Genomic DNA, 12,069 nt, shown 5'->3' on the forward strand with positions numbered 1-12,069 from the left:
TCCATTAACATGAAGTGTTGCATTTGCACAAGTTACTGTGTGGAAGTTTTATTTCATTTGCATACAACAAGCATGCACATTTAAATCAGGAAAATGCAACCCTGTTGTGGAAGCACTTTGTATAGGTGCTTCTTTGTTGGTACTCCCGCACTATTACAACACACAGCATGCAAACACCCCTTTAAATGTGGCACTGTAGATGTCAAACAGTAATATTAGAAAGCATTATCTGTAAATACAAGGAAAACACCCTACATACTATGTGCACATGCCCCATGTAGATGTTTTATTAGAATTAGAATCAGAAGGTCTCTATGGGAATAAGGGCGTTTTCACACCAGCACTATTTGGTCTGGTTTAAACAAACTCCGATCCATTTGTAACTGCAGTGCGGTTCGATTGAGCAGGTGTGAAAACAGTAATCGCACTCTGGTGCGGATCAAACGAACTCTGAAGCGGTTCGCTTTGGTGAGAACGTAATCCGGTCTTGATCCGACCCAGCTATTAAATATGGTCTTTTTATTTAAACTAAACTGCTGATAAGGCGCAGTTTAAACTGATATATTAGCCAGATAACGCTAATTACCACAGCCGGGAACAAACGCTGTGTCCATGCACGCGCGATCTGTGCTGTGTTCACTTCTCAGAGCCGCATGATGCGGTTTACTATGCTTACACCTGTGCTGCACGTCCAAACACTGTTTAAAAGCGCAGCGTTTTAGCGTTCACTGTTAAAGCACAGATATTCACGCTGGAACACAGAATATCTTCTCGCTATATTTAACAGGTCCCACGCCAGACAGCTCTGACCAATCAGAGGACACAGCCTGCTTGCGTTGTTTTTTGGTGCGCGTACATTTATGTCTGTGTAAAACCAGAACAAACAGAGGAAGAAAACGCTCCATGTAAATGAACATCAACTGATTCAGACCACAGAAACCAACTACAGGTGTGAAAACGCCGATCTAGTCTTGGACTACACAAGATTGTGAATGGAGATGGTCCAGTATAAGGAAAGCTTAGTCTAGGACTAGACCCAATTTCCTGTTTAAGAAACTGCTCGTATAACTGTTTAAAGACCAGACTGAAATGGTTTGAGACTGGCCAATTGAAACATGTGGGCTCTAAGATGGGAGTAGAATACACCATCACCACCACCTGCTGGACAAAAGCATTAATGACTAACAGTATAAAACATGGGGCACAAACGTTAACCAGTTAAAAAAACAAAACAAAAAAAAAAAAAGTTAGTTTCCACCCAAAAAAAAAAAAAAAAAAAAAAGAGTCTGTGGTGAGATGAGTCATCCTTTATACGATGTGGAAGGGTCCATATATATATATATATATATATATATATATATAAAACTTTCCTTCACATTAACTTATTAGGTCCCCAAGTGGCATATACTGAATGTGTATCATGATGTATTACAGTATTACAGTATGTATTTTTTTTTAATAAAAAAAAGGCAATTTAAACCAATGATCTTTATTAAACCAAAAAGAGACCATTGTGTCAGACCCTTTAAGATCTGTGTAAAGTTCCTTAAAGCACTGTAACAATCATTTTAATTCCTTTAATTCCCATTTTAAGTCCTGAACTACATAGCAGAAAATAGGTGATTGGTTAGTGCTAAAAATAAAACTGGCTCATTTTAAATCACTTGCTTCTACAGGTCTGTTCCCATAGTTTTCAGGCCTGACCTATTAAAATGTTAGGAAAATATTAACTTTACTAAACACTACAAAAGAAAATGCATGCTAGTGGAGGAACTGCTCCACATTTAAGCTTAAACTTAACAGAAAATAATCCAGATAAGAGAGGACTTAATGCTGGTGCCAACTACATGCATCAACACTTGCAGTGTCCATATTAAGCTGCATGCTTTGCAAAAAATCTAGTCATTGCAACTTAATTAAAAAGTTAATTTTACTTCAAAAACCATATGTAAACCAATAAACTTGACTAAACACAAGTACACAAACTACTTAAAAATTACTTTTATTTACAGAAATAAAAGGAACACTTAAAAACAAAACTCAACACTAAACAGCTCAACAACATTTACACATAAGCCGTGTGTTCTCTGGCCTGAGACGCTGGTTTATAGAGGCCTCCTCTCATTCCTCCACCTCGAGGCCAGGAGGTGCACAGGAGGCCTCCCCCGATCACCTGGAGCACACCTGCACCCCAGCAGATGAAAATCGCCGCACCAAGCTCCCTCTTCTGCGCTTGGGAAACCAGCGGGTTGTAGAAGTCCGTGATGACCACATTGGCCGTCCAACTGGGTGGCACAAGACTCAGGAGGCCAGCAACTAGAAAGAAGATCCCAGCTCCTACAGCTACTTTAGCTTTGGAGGTGGAGCCACCATCCAGGCAGTTTGTGCATTCGGCCCCCGCCAAGCTAGCTAAGATCGCTACAACCGCGATTACGATAGCGATGACTAGGATAGCCCTGGAGGCCTGAAGGTCCTGAGGCAGAGCCAGCATGGAGTCGAAGACTTTGCACTGCATTTGACCGGTACTCTGCACCACGCAGTTCATCCACAAGCCCTCCCACATGACCTGCGACGTCACAATGTTGTTGCCAATGAAGGCGGTCACTCGCCATAGCGGAAGGGCACAGGCCACGATGACTCCCAACCAGCCCAGCATTCCTAGTGCAGCACCAAGCATCTGTAGACCTGCAGACATGGCACCTTCAGGACAGAACTGAAACAGAACCTGGTAGAAATAGAAGAGCAGAGTTAATAGAAGAATTTCTGAAAAACAAAACTTTGTACAAAAGATATTCTCAAGATGCACAGAATCCAATTTCTGCAGGGGTTTTTCCTCACATCAAATAAAGGTCTAGAAAGCTGCATTAGGAAGTGTTTTTTTTAGCCAAGTTAATCAGATTTCTAAGCACATGCAGCAACTCAATCAAGATTAAAGCTGTGCTTAACATAATAATAAATAAATAATAAATAAAAAAACTTCTGAATGATTGACACTCTTTAGATAAGGCAGTGATCATTAAATAAATGATGCATACAAAAGACTACTAAAGCCAAGACAAGGGATGCACCAACGCAAGAATTCTGGGACAATACATTTATTGGCACATCTGCCAAAGCACACATGTATAACTTGAGACTATACACAGGCACAGGAGGAGAAAGGGAAAAAAAATCTCTAGTCAGATTAGCCATACCTACATCAGGAATTACAAGCCATCCCTAATCTCAGTTAAATAAAAACAAACAAACAAACAAACAAACAAACAAACAAACAAACAATCTCTTTTCTATGGCCATAGAACTGCAAACAACTTGAAGATTCTGCTTTAAAGCTACTTGTTTTTGTCTAGACCCTGAGCGGTTACTGCAGGATAGCTTCAGGCGGTTTTAGAGTGATATCTATAGTGATCTCTCAAAAAGAACATTGTAAAGTCAGACGTTTGAGAGTTTCCAAACTGAAAGTTTATGCTTTCAAAACAAGTCATGAAGTTGGTGGAGTCAGCAAAAAGGCTTAGGGTGGAGTTCACCAAGGCCTAAAACATTAACAAAGAAAAAGTGCATTGGTTCAGACAATAGAATAGTTGGGGGTTGTCGAGTTGGTATGGCATCAAGTGCCTGACCAGTACAAGTACATTTACCAATTGCCTCAGGATGTTCTGATTGAGATCTAAGGTGACCTCAAAAGAAAACTTGTTTTAAAAAAAAAGTAGTTTTTGAATACACTAAAGACTATAATATTTATGAAAATGAAAAGAAAGTTGCATTGGTTTGAACCAAAGAACTGGGGCCAGAATTTCAGTCTGGATTAAAGTACAAAAGTATCAGGTCTAACTAGTTCTAGGTTATGCCTTTCTTCTGTAAAACTACAGCGTAGTCATTTAACTTAACTGTTTTTTTACTGGTTTACTGGTCATTTAACAGACTGCTCTAAAAACAATGTGATCAATGGTGAGCTATCAAACAAAACTTTTGCAAAGTCAATAAGTTAATAGAAATATCGAATTAGTTTTAGCTTTAATTTACATTTTAAAATGAAGAAAAGCATATATAATGCCTTTGGAAGAGTACACTCAAGCCTAAAATCTTCACAGCAAAAAAAAAAAAAAAAAAAAAAAAAAAAAACATTTAAAGCAGTGCACTACACTGGTTTAAACAGAACTAGCAGGTTAAATCTTAATTCTTCAACAGAATCTACCAAATTCTCCACCCTTGAGCTGAGAATGGAAAACCTTAAGTCCTTAAGGTAGGTATGACCAAACAAAAAGATACACCCCACTACTAGAAGCAGTAAATCACACTAAAAACAAAACCCCATAAAATCACACCTACTGCACACCTACTGGACTCTACTGAACACTACTACAAGAAAGCTAGTTAGCCATACTGAAAAACTTGCAAACATACCAAACAGCGTTTACCTGGGAGCTTTAAAACTGCTGCAGCACAATTAAAACCAACACGTCAAACCAGGAAACAGACTTGAGCTGCTTAAAGTGTGGCACCCACACAATTCACAACACAAATTAATAAAACAACATCACTCAACTAAAACCAAGGCATCAACAAACACCCAGCAGCTGCACAGTAGTTATGTAGACAACTCATTCCTCCAGCTCCTTCATTGAAACCAATTGGTGGCTCCACCACTGATGACTCACTGGCTCTGATTGGCTGACCCAGATAATTAATGAAGTCATGTGATTTCAGCATGTTTCCTTTCCTTTGTCAGAAGCAGAGTTGCCAGGTTCTTGTTTTGTCCGCCAAATTGGGCTTGTTTAAAAATCCAGTCGCAGGTGAAAATTCAGGGGTGGCGGGGTGTGTTTTTTGGGCTACTTTTAAAAATTTACCGCAGCCAACAACAAAAAAAAATTTAATAAATAAAAAAATCACAATGTAACCAGAAATCACAAGATGATAAAAAAATGTTAAAGAGGAGAGAAGAGAGTATTAAAAGTAACATTTTGCTAATCATGTTACTATGAAATGTTCTTGACTTGGATAGAAAACTGTTAAAAAAGTACAAATAAAACTCAAATGTTACAATATTATTAATGACTTAAAAATAAATAGTAATCCTGATAATAAATTCCTTATAAACTAAATACTAAGTCGTATACTCATAGTTGTTTTGCCATTTGCTTCAAATTTGTGACAAACATGTAACACGTATTCGGACAGGCGGCAAGATGGCGTCACGAAATAAGTTTCCGGGTCACAGAGGAGAGGAGGAGGATCAGTAGGAAAAAGGAGACACTTTTGGGGTTTCTGGACGCAGCCGCTGTGTTCAGAATGCTCCCTACTACAGAAATAGTGCATAGATGTTGACCATTGGTGAAATAAGCCAATCACAATGCTCGGTTTCAGCTCCCCTAACACTGCCCAGCCAATCAAAGCTTCTGCAAACAGCAAAAACAAATACAGCGATTATTTTAAATTATTTTTCTGTTAATTGTGGATGCTTAAAACTCTTGCTCTTTGCATTAAAAACTCTAAATTCTCTAAATATGTTATTTATTTTTATTAATACATATTAAGTGATGATATGTTCTATAGTCATGTAAATGTTTTTTATAAAGTTGTATTTAATTCTACACATACACAATTCAAAAATGTATAAATTCATAAATTAATAATTTAATAAAAGTATAGTGCTCTGCCACTATGTGGGAGTGGCCACATTGATGTCACTCCAAAATCAAATGTGTCCCTTAATTGTTTCCAAGTCTTTATTATTAATCTACAATTTAGAAAATAAACGAAAGAAAAAACTATTGAAAGAAAAATACTGAATGAGAAGAGACGTGTCCAAACTTTGACTGGTACAGTATTTATATTAATATATACTATTAATATAGTATTTATTTACTATATAATAATATAATAAATAATCTCCTCTTATATATAAATAATACACAGTACTCTTAGGAATTAGTGGCCTTTTTCGTAAAGTAACTTCACCTAATATCGATGCAGTTTCATACAACATCAGAGGTATTTTTACTTTATTTATTTTTTTATCCTTCTTATGGTGCCTCATCTCAAGATCTGTGTCCTCCAGCATCCAACAATGAAGCAGAGGAACTGTGTTATCTGCAGAGGTGGAAAAAGTACTGAAAAATTGTAATTAAGTAAAAGTACTTTTACTTTGCTAAAATTCAACTCAAGTAAAAGTACCCATCTAAAAATCTACTCGAGTAAAAGTAAAAAAGTACTCAATTTAAAATGTACTTTGAGTAAAAGTTGCATAGTTACTTTTAATTATTTGATGTAAAAAATAAAAACAAATCATAAATTGAATTGAATGAAATGTTGTTCCACATAGTATTTTAAACCTTTCAGGCAGTATTTGTTCCACCCCATAAAACATTTTTAGTGGCATAGGTTTCTATGATTCATTTTTTTTCTTTACTGTTAAAAAGTTAGGGTCATATAGGTGACTATAAACTGTATTTTTATAGTTTTACAGTTCATTCTTATTTTTTAACTTGCCATTGCTATGCTTTAAGTGCTATTTACATGTTTTTTTTAACATTAAAGCAGATTGTTTAATGATAAAAATACTCACCACCACATGCTTTCACAGGTTTGATGTGAAAGTTTTAAAAGCTGACAGCTCTGTCCGGCAGGGCACAGTTTGTTTTGCACAAGGACGTTATTGCCTCGTTATTCCACGCGCGAGCATTTTTTTTTTATTCAGACAATTGTTTTTTTCCCCGCATTTTATTTTTTACTTAGTAATTAGGAGTGTTTCAATGTAGCGAAGTAAATTACTTGTGTCAAAATGTACTTGAGTAAAAGTAAAATTATTTTTTAAAAACTACTTTAAAAATTACAAATTACTCAAAAAACCTACTCAATTACATTTACTTGAGTAAATGTAATTCATTACTTTCCACCTCTGGTTATCTGGAATAGCAGAGCTGTGTTTAAAACTTTTGGGATGAGTTGGGGAGATGGTGCTTTTGCTGCTGAGTGCAGTTAAATCCTCACACCAATGCTCTTAAATCTAGTAGAATGTCTTCCCTTAACAGGAGAGACAGTTACTCTAGCAAAAGCAGGATAAACGCAGGATTTCTTTTAAATACTCTTGATTTCAGAAGAAATAACATATGAGTGGGTGTCCCAGTATTTTTGCCCATTTATTCTAGCTCTTGTCTTGACCTGGAGGAATGAGTGAAATCTGGTCATTACAGAAAGTGAAATGCATCACTGAAGGTGTGTTGGGATCCTTTTGAATTCAACATGGCTGTAAAGCGGCAGGATTATTCCATTCCCACTCCAGTAGAAAATCTATTTTCACCATCCTTGATGAGAAAGATGGGTAGTGGCAGATAAAGCTGGATGAGCCATGAGCAAAGCTGTGTACATTCAATATGCCGTAGGGCTAATACCGCTTTCTTTTTTCTACAGGATTTGGCATGGAGTCTGCCAGTGACGTTTTTCTCGAGAATAATGACGAGCCCTTCGGCAACACTGAAGGGGTGCATATAATTGCAGACGACATAATAAAAGCTGCTTTGTCAGACCAAGAGAGCGTTAAATTCAGAAATGGAAAAGATCCTATTCAAAGTCAACACAAAAATCTGTTCAGAATTGGATTACTTCAGTTATTCTAGTTCTAATAAATCTTATTAAGAAATCAGATAAAGAAAGCTCGATTTTAGCTCAGTAATCAGATTTCTCAGTGCATGTTGTGATAAAGACAATGCCTGTCCTTTTCACCAGTGAGGTTGTGATACTTACCTGTAAGTCCTTTTTTTTTTCACATTTTGTCGCCTTAGAACCGTAAACTTGGTTGTATTTTATTGAGATTTTAAGTGATAGACCAACACAAAGTAGCACATAATTGTAAAGTGGAACGAAAACTTTAAACAAATAAAAATCTGACAAGTGTGATGTGCAAAAGAATTGAAAAGTATTACTCAGACACCCCTAAATAAAAACAATTGCCTCAGGATCACTAAGTTGTAAGCTGTAAAGGCCTCAGTGGTTTGTTAGAGAACAGTAGTGAACAAACAAGGAACTCACAAGACAGGTCAGAGATAAAGTTGTGGAAAAGAGGTTTAAAGCAGGGTTTGGTTATAAAAACATATGCCAAGCTTTGAGCATCTCAAAGAGCCCTGTTTAATTCACCATTCAAAAAAAAAAAATATATATATATATATATATATATATATATATATATATATATATATATATATATATATATATATATATATATATTCTACAGCTGCAAGCCTATCCAGGACATGGCCATGGTCCACCCAAACTGACAGATCAAGAAGAAAAGAGAGCACTGGTCAGAAAAGCAGCCAAGAGGCCCATGGTCACTCTGAAGGAGCTGCAGAAATCCAAATTAGTACTTAGTACTTTTGCTTGTCACACTTTTTCAGAATTTTATTTCATTAAAATTTTTTAAACGATTTATCAGGTTTGTGGTTGTATGTTCTTAACATGGAAAGCTTGGGAATGTAGAGATGGGCTTGCTGGACGTCTTTTCCAGGAGGGTAAGCCCCTGTACTACGGCTCTCAAGCATTTTCTAAGAAAAGATGACTCAGACGACAGCACAGCCTTGACAGTGACCTGTACCAGCACTGAACACTGCGTCATACTGTCACAATCATGAATGGCACATTGTTGATGGCAGACAGTCCCACAGAACATCAGGTCAGTCATGTTGAAGAGGTTACACTTGACTCACTACGGAGTACATCAAAGAAAAGCCCAGGCCAGAAATCTCTTATTCTGACCTGGGATGGCATGCGGCACACAGCAGATGATGTCAGCAGCTCCAGCCTCAGAATAAGAAAGATGATCTTCTTTCACACGATGTACCAGAACTCTCACGGCTAGAATTAGGGGCTGGCATTTTGCGTCTCCAAAGACATTCCTACATGATACTTGAGGACAAACCCTGCATATCTACTTAGATCAAGCAGAACATTATGACCACCTTTTTGTTTCTATATGCATTTTCTACGTTTCCATCTTTTGAGCATATAGGAGCACTTTGTAGTTCTATATTTACAGACTGTAGTTCTGTATCTGTTTCTCTGTATATTTTATTATTATCCTCCCTATTCCCTGTTATTCAATGGTCAGGACCCCACATCACCATATTATTGTTACGAGAATAGCATGGTGGTTGTTAGTCTGTGTGTTGTGATTGGTGTTCTGGTATGAGTGAGTAGATCAGACACAGCAGTGCTGCTGGAGTTCTTAAACACCTCAGTGTTAATAACCCACCAACTGAAATTATCCAGAAAACATTATCCTGCTGGCACCGTCCTGTGGACAATGACACATGCCCTTTACTAACACACCCTTTAGTAAGTCAAATTGGGGTGCAAGTCTAATGGAGTTTAGAGTGCTTATGTTTTATTAAATGTATATAATAAATATCAATATTTGACTCCAAATATTTGACGGCCAAAGCAATACGATACATCAATATTTTGTCCTATCCCAAGTTACCCCTAAGTACAAAAATGTACAAATTACAATATTTTTTAAGCAATATTTGTTTCTAATATTATTGATAGTGTTTATATATTACAGCCTGTTTTAAAGTTTTTGGACACTGACTGCTGCTTCCAAATAACGATATTCTCCTGTTAGCTTGTAAATATAATTAAATGAAAAAAAATATATATACACATCATTTAGCTTTGAGGACAGATCTGCACACTTTTGGTATTTTAAACTCAGTGTCTTCATGAGTGAGAGTAACCTGGAATAGTTTTCTCAGCATCTTGAAGGAGTTGAATAATAGCTGAATAATAGTTTCTGCTTTTTTTCTTTGTGTTGTGAAGCTCCAGCTCATCCCAAATCACCATCTCAGTTGATCAGGTTTAGATCAGAAGATTGTGGAGGAGAAACACTTTTTTGTTTACAGAATAATTTTACATGTGTTTCTGTATAGCTTTAATGTCTCAAATGTCTTAAATTTACAATGTAAAAAAAAAAAACATAAAAATGAAGAACACACATTAAATAAAAAGAGGTGTGTCCAAACTTTTTATTAGTACAGGTGCTGGTCAACGAATTAGAATAATTTGAAATAGTGCAATCATGAAATTCTTTGAATGCATTTTTTGTGCAGAAAGCAAATCAGGTGTTCACCGCACCTGTCCTACTCGTTAGACTAATCACAGAACTCGTTACCTGGAAAACAATTTGCTCAGCTGAGCTTTCCAAAAGGCCCATTTAGGCCATTTAACTGTGACACTGTTGTTTTATTGAATTAGAATAATGGAGAAACCGTTTCATTGAATTAGAATAATTTTTATTATAATTACAATCATCACTTTCTCAGTATTTTGTGGCTGCCCCCTTGGCTTGTATGACTGCCTGAAGTCTCCGCGGCATCTATTTGACCAGCTTGTCGCAAGTTTCCGCACTCACAGCTTCCCAGGCAGTGGCGATGTTCTGCTTCAGTTGGTCCAGCGTAGTAGGCTTTCTGTCGCGAATTTTCCGCTTGACGATGGCCCAAAGGTTTTCAATGACATTGAGGTCAGGCGAGTTGGCCGGCCATGCCAAAACTTCAAGCTGTTTTTTAGTGAACCAATCTTTGGTCGACTTTGCCGCATGAGCCGGTGCAAGATCCTGTTGAAATATGAAGTCTTCTTCGCCGAACTGTTCCTCAACAGTCAGAATCAGGAACGTTTCCAGAACATCTTGATATACGGCAGCATTGACAGTCTTCTTGAGGAAGCAGAGTTTCCCTACACCTCGAGCGGACATGCATCCCCAGACCATAACGCTCTGGGGAAACTTGACGGATCTTTTCACGCACTCGTGGTTGTAGGTTTCGCCACCACGACGCCAGACACGAGGACCTTGGTCACCGAAGGAGATGCAGAAGCGTGATTCGTCACTGAAGACCACTTTCTGCCAGTCTTCAGCAGTCCACTCGCCGTGTTCTTTGGCTCACTTCAGCCGTTTCTCCATTTGTTTCTTGTTCAGCATCGGTTTTACTGCTGGAACGCGAGATTTGAAGCCGAGTTCGCGCAGACGACGGTAAGTGGTTGATCTGGAGACGTCAGCGCCGGTCTGCTTGTTCCACAAGTCGGTGAGCTCGGAAGTGGACTTGAACCGGTTGCTGACTGCGATCTTTCTCAGCTGCTTGTTGTCGCGAGCAGAAGTTTTTCGGACGCCGGAACAGTTGGTGCGCTTGCTGCAGTTTTTCTTGAGAGCTTTGCAGACGGAAGACTGGCTGATGCCGAGCTGCTCAGCAATTTTAGTTTGGGTCAAGCCTTGTTGGCGAAGGGCTTGAATTTGAGCCACTATTCCGGTTGAGAGGTCGCGCTGCTTACCCATGATTGATTTTACAACTTAGAAATTCTACTCAACCCTGACTTTATACTGCACAGTGAACACTCTTCACAGAAAACAAAAATTCGAGCATTTATTCTAATTCAATGAAACGGTTTCTCCATTATTCTAATTCAATAAAACAACAGTGTCACAGTTAAATGGCCTAAATGGGCCTTTTGGAAAGCTCAGCTGAGCAAATTTTTTTCCAGGTAATGAGTTCTGTGATTAGTCTAACGAGTAGGACAGGTGCGGTGAACACCTGATTTGCTTTCTGCACAAAAAATGCATTCAAAGAATTTCATGATTGCACTATTTCAAATTATTTTAATTCGTTGACCAGCACCTGTACTGTATGTGGTGGAATTGCAAAAAAAATCAATTGAAGCATTGTAGGCCAGCACCAAACATACCCAAAAAATCATATCTGTTGATTAATATGTTTCCACAGGTACATGGGTGTTGCAGTGTCCCCCTTATATTTCATAATAATAGTTTTAACGTAAAATATCTATATTTAAATCACACTTTTAATGTGTTTTAATGTTCAGTTGGACAGCTCACACAAATGTATGAATAACTAGTATACTCTGTATAAATTTAGTGCAAATTAATATCATTTTATTTACGAACAAGTAGTGATTAAGTACAAATTAGGGGTTTCAAAATAACAGAACTTAAGTACAGATCTATTTTAGCGTAATTTAAGTATACTTAAATTACCACTCTTCCTCCAGACTCTGCTCCCTTGATTT

The 12,069-nt window shown here is 37.5% G+C and overlaps 1 protein-coding gene across 2 annotated transcripts; it reads right to left on the minus strand.

Moving 5' to 3' along the window:
* Positions 1 to 1,986: 1,986 nt before the first annotated feature.
* cldng (claudin g) lies at positions 1,987 to 4,576 on the minus strand. 2 transcript variants are annotated; one of them, XM_007246697.4, is made up of 2 exons: positions 4,405 to 4,576; positions 1,987 to 2,725 (listed from the first exon to the last, which is right to left on the minus strand). In XM_007246697.4, exon 2 carries the CDS (start codon positions 2,693 to 2,695, stop codon positions 2,066 to 2,068), a length of 630 nt encoding a protein of 209 aa, XP_007246759.3. In that variant the 5' UTR covers positions 2,696 to 2,725; positions 4,405 to 4,576; the 3' UTR covers positions 1,987 to 2,065. The 2 variants fall into 2 exon arrangements, with proteins under 2 accessions (XP_007246759.3, XP_007246758.3); XM_007246696.4 differs by having other exon boundaries at positions 4,419 to 4,574.
* Positions 4,577 to 12,069: the final 7,493 nt, after the last annotated feature.

The sequence above is a fragment of the Astyanax mexicanus genome, chromosome 21 (genome assembly GCF_023375975.1).
Source record: "Astyanax mexicanus isolate ESR-SI-001 chromosome 21, AstMex3_surface, whole genome shotgun sequence".
Classification (NCBI taxonomy): domain Eukaryota; kingdom Metazoa; phylum Chordata; class Actinopteri; order Characiformes; family Acestrorhamphidae; genus Astyanax; species Astyanax mexicanus.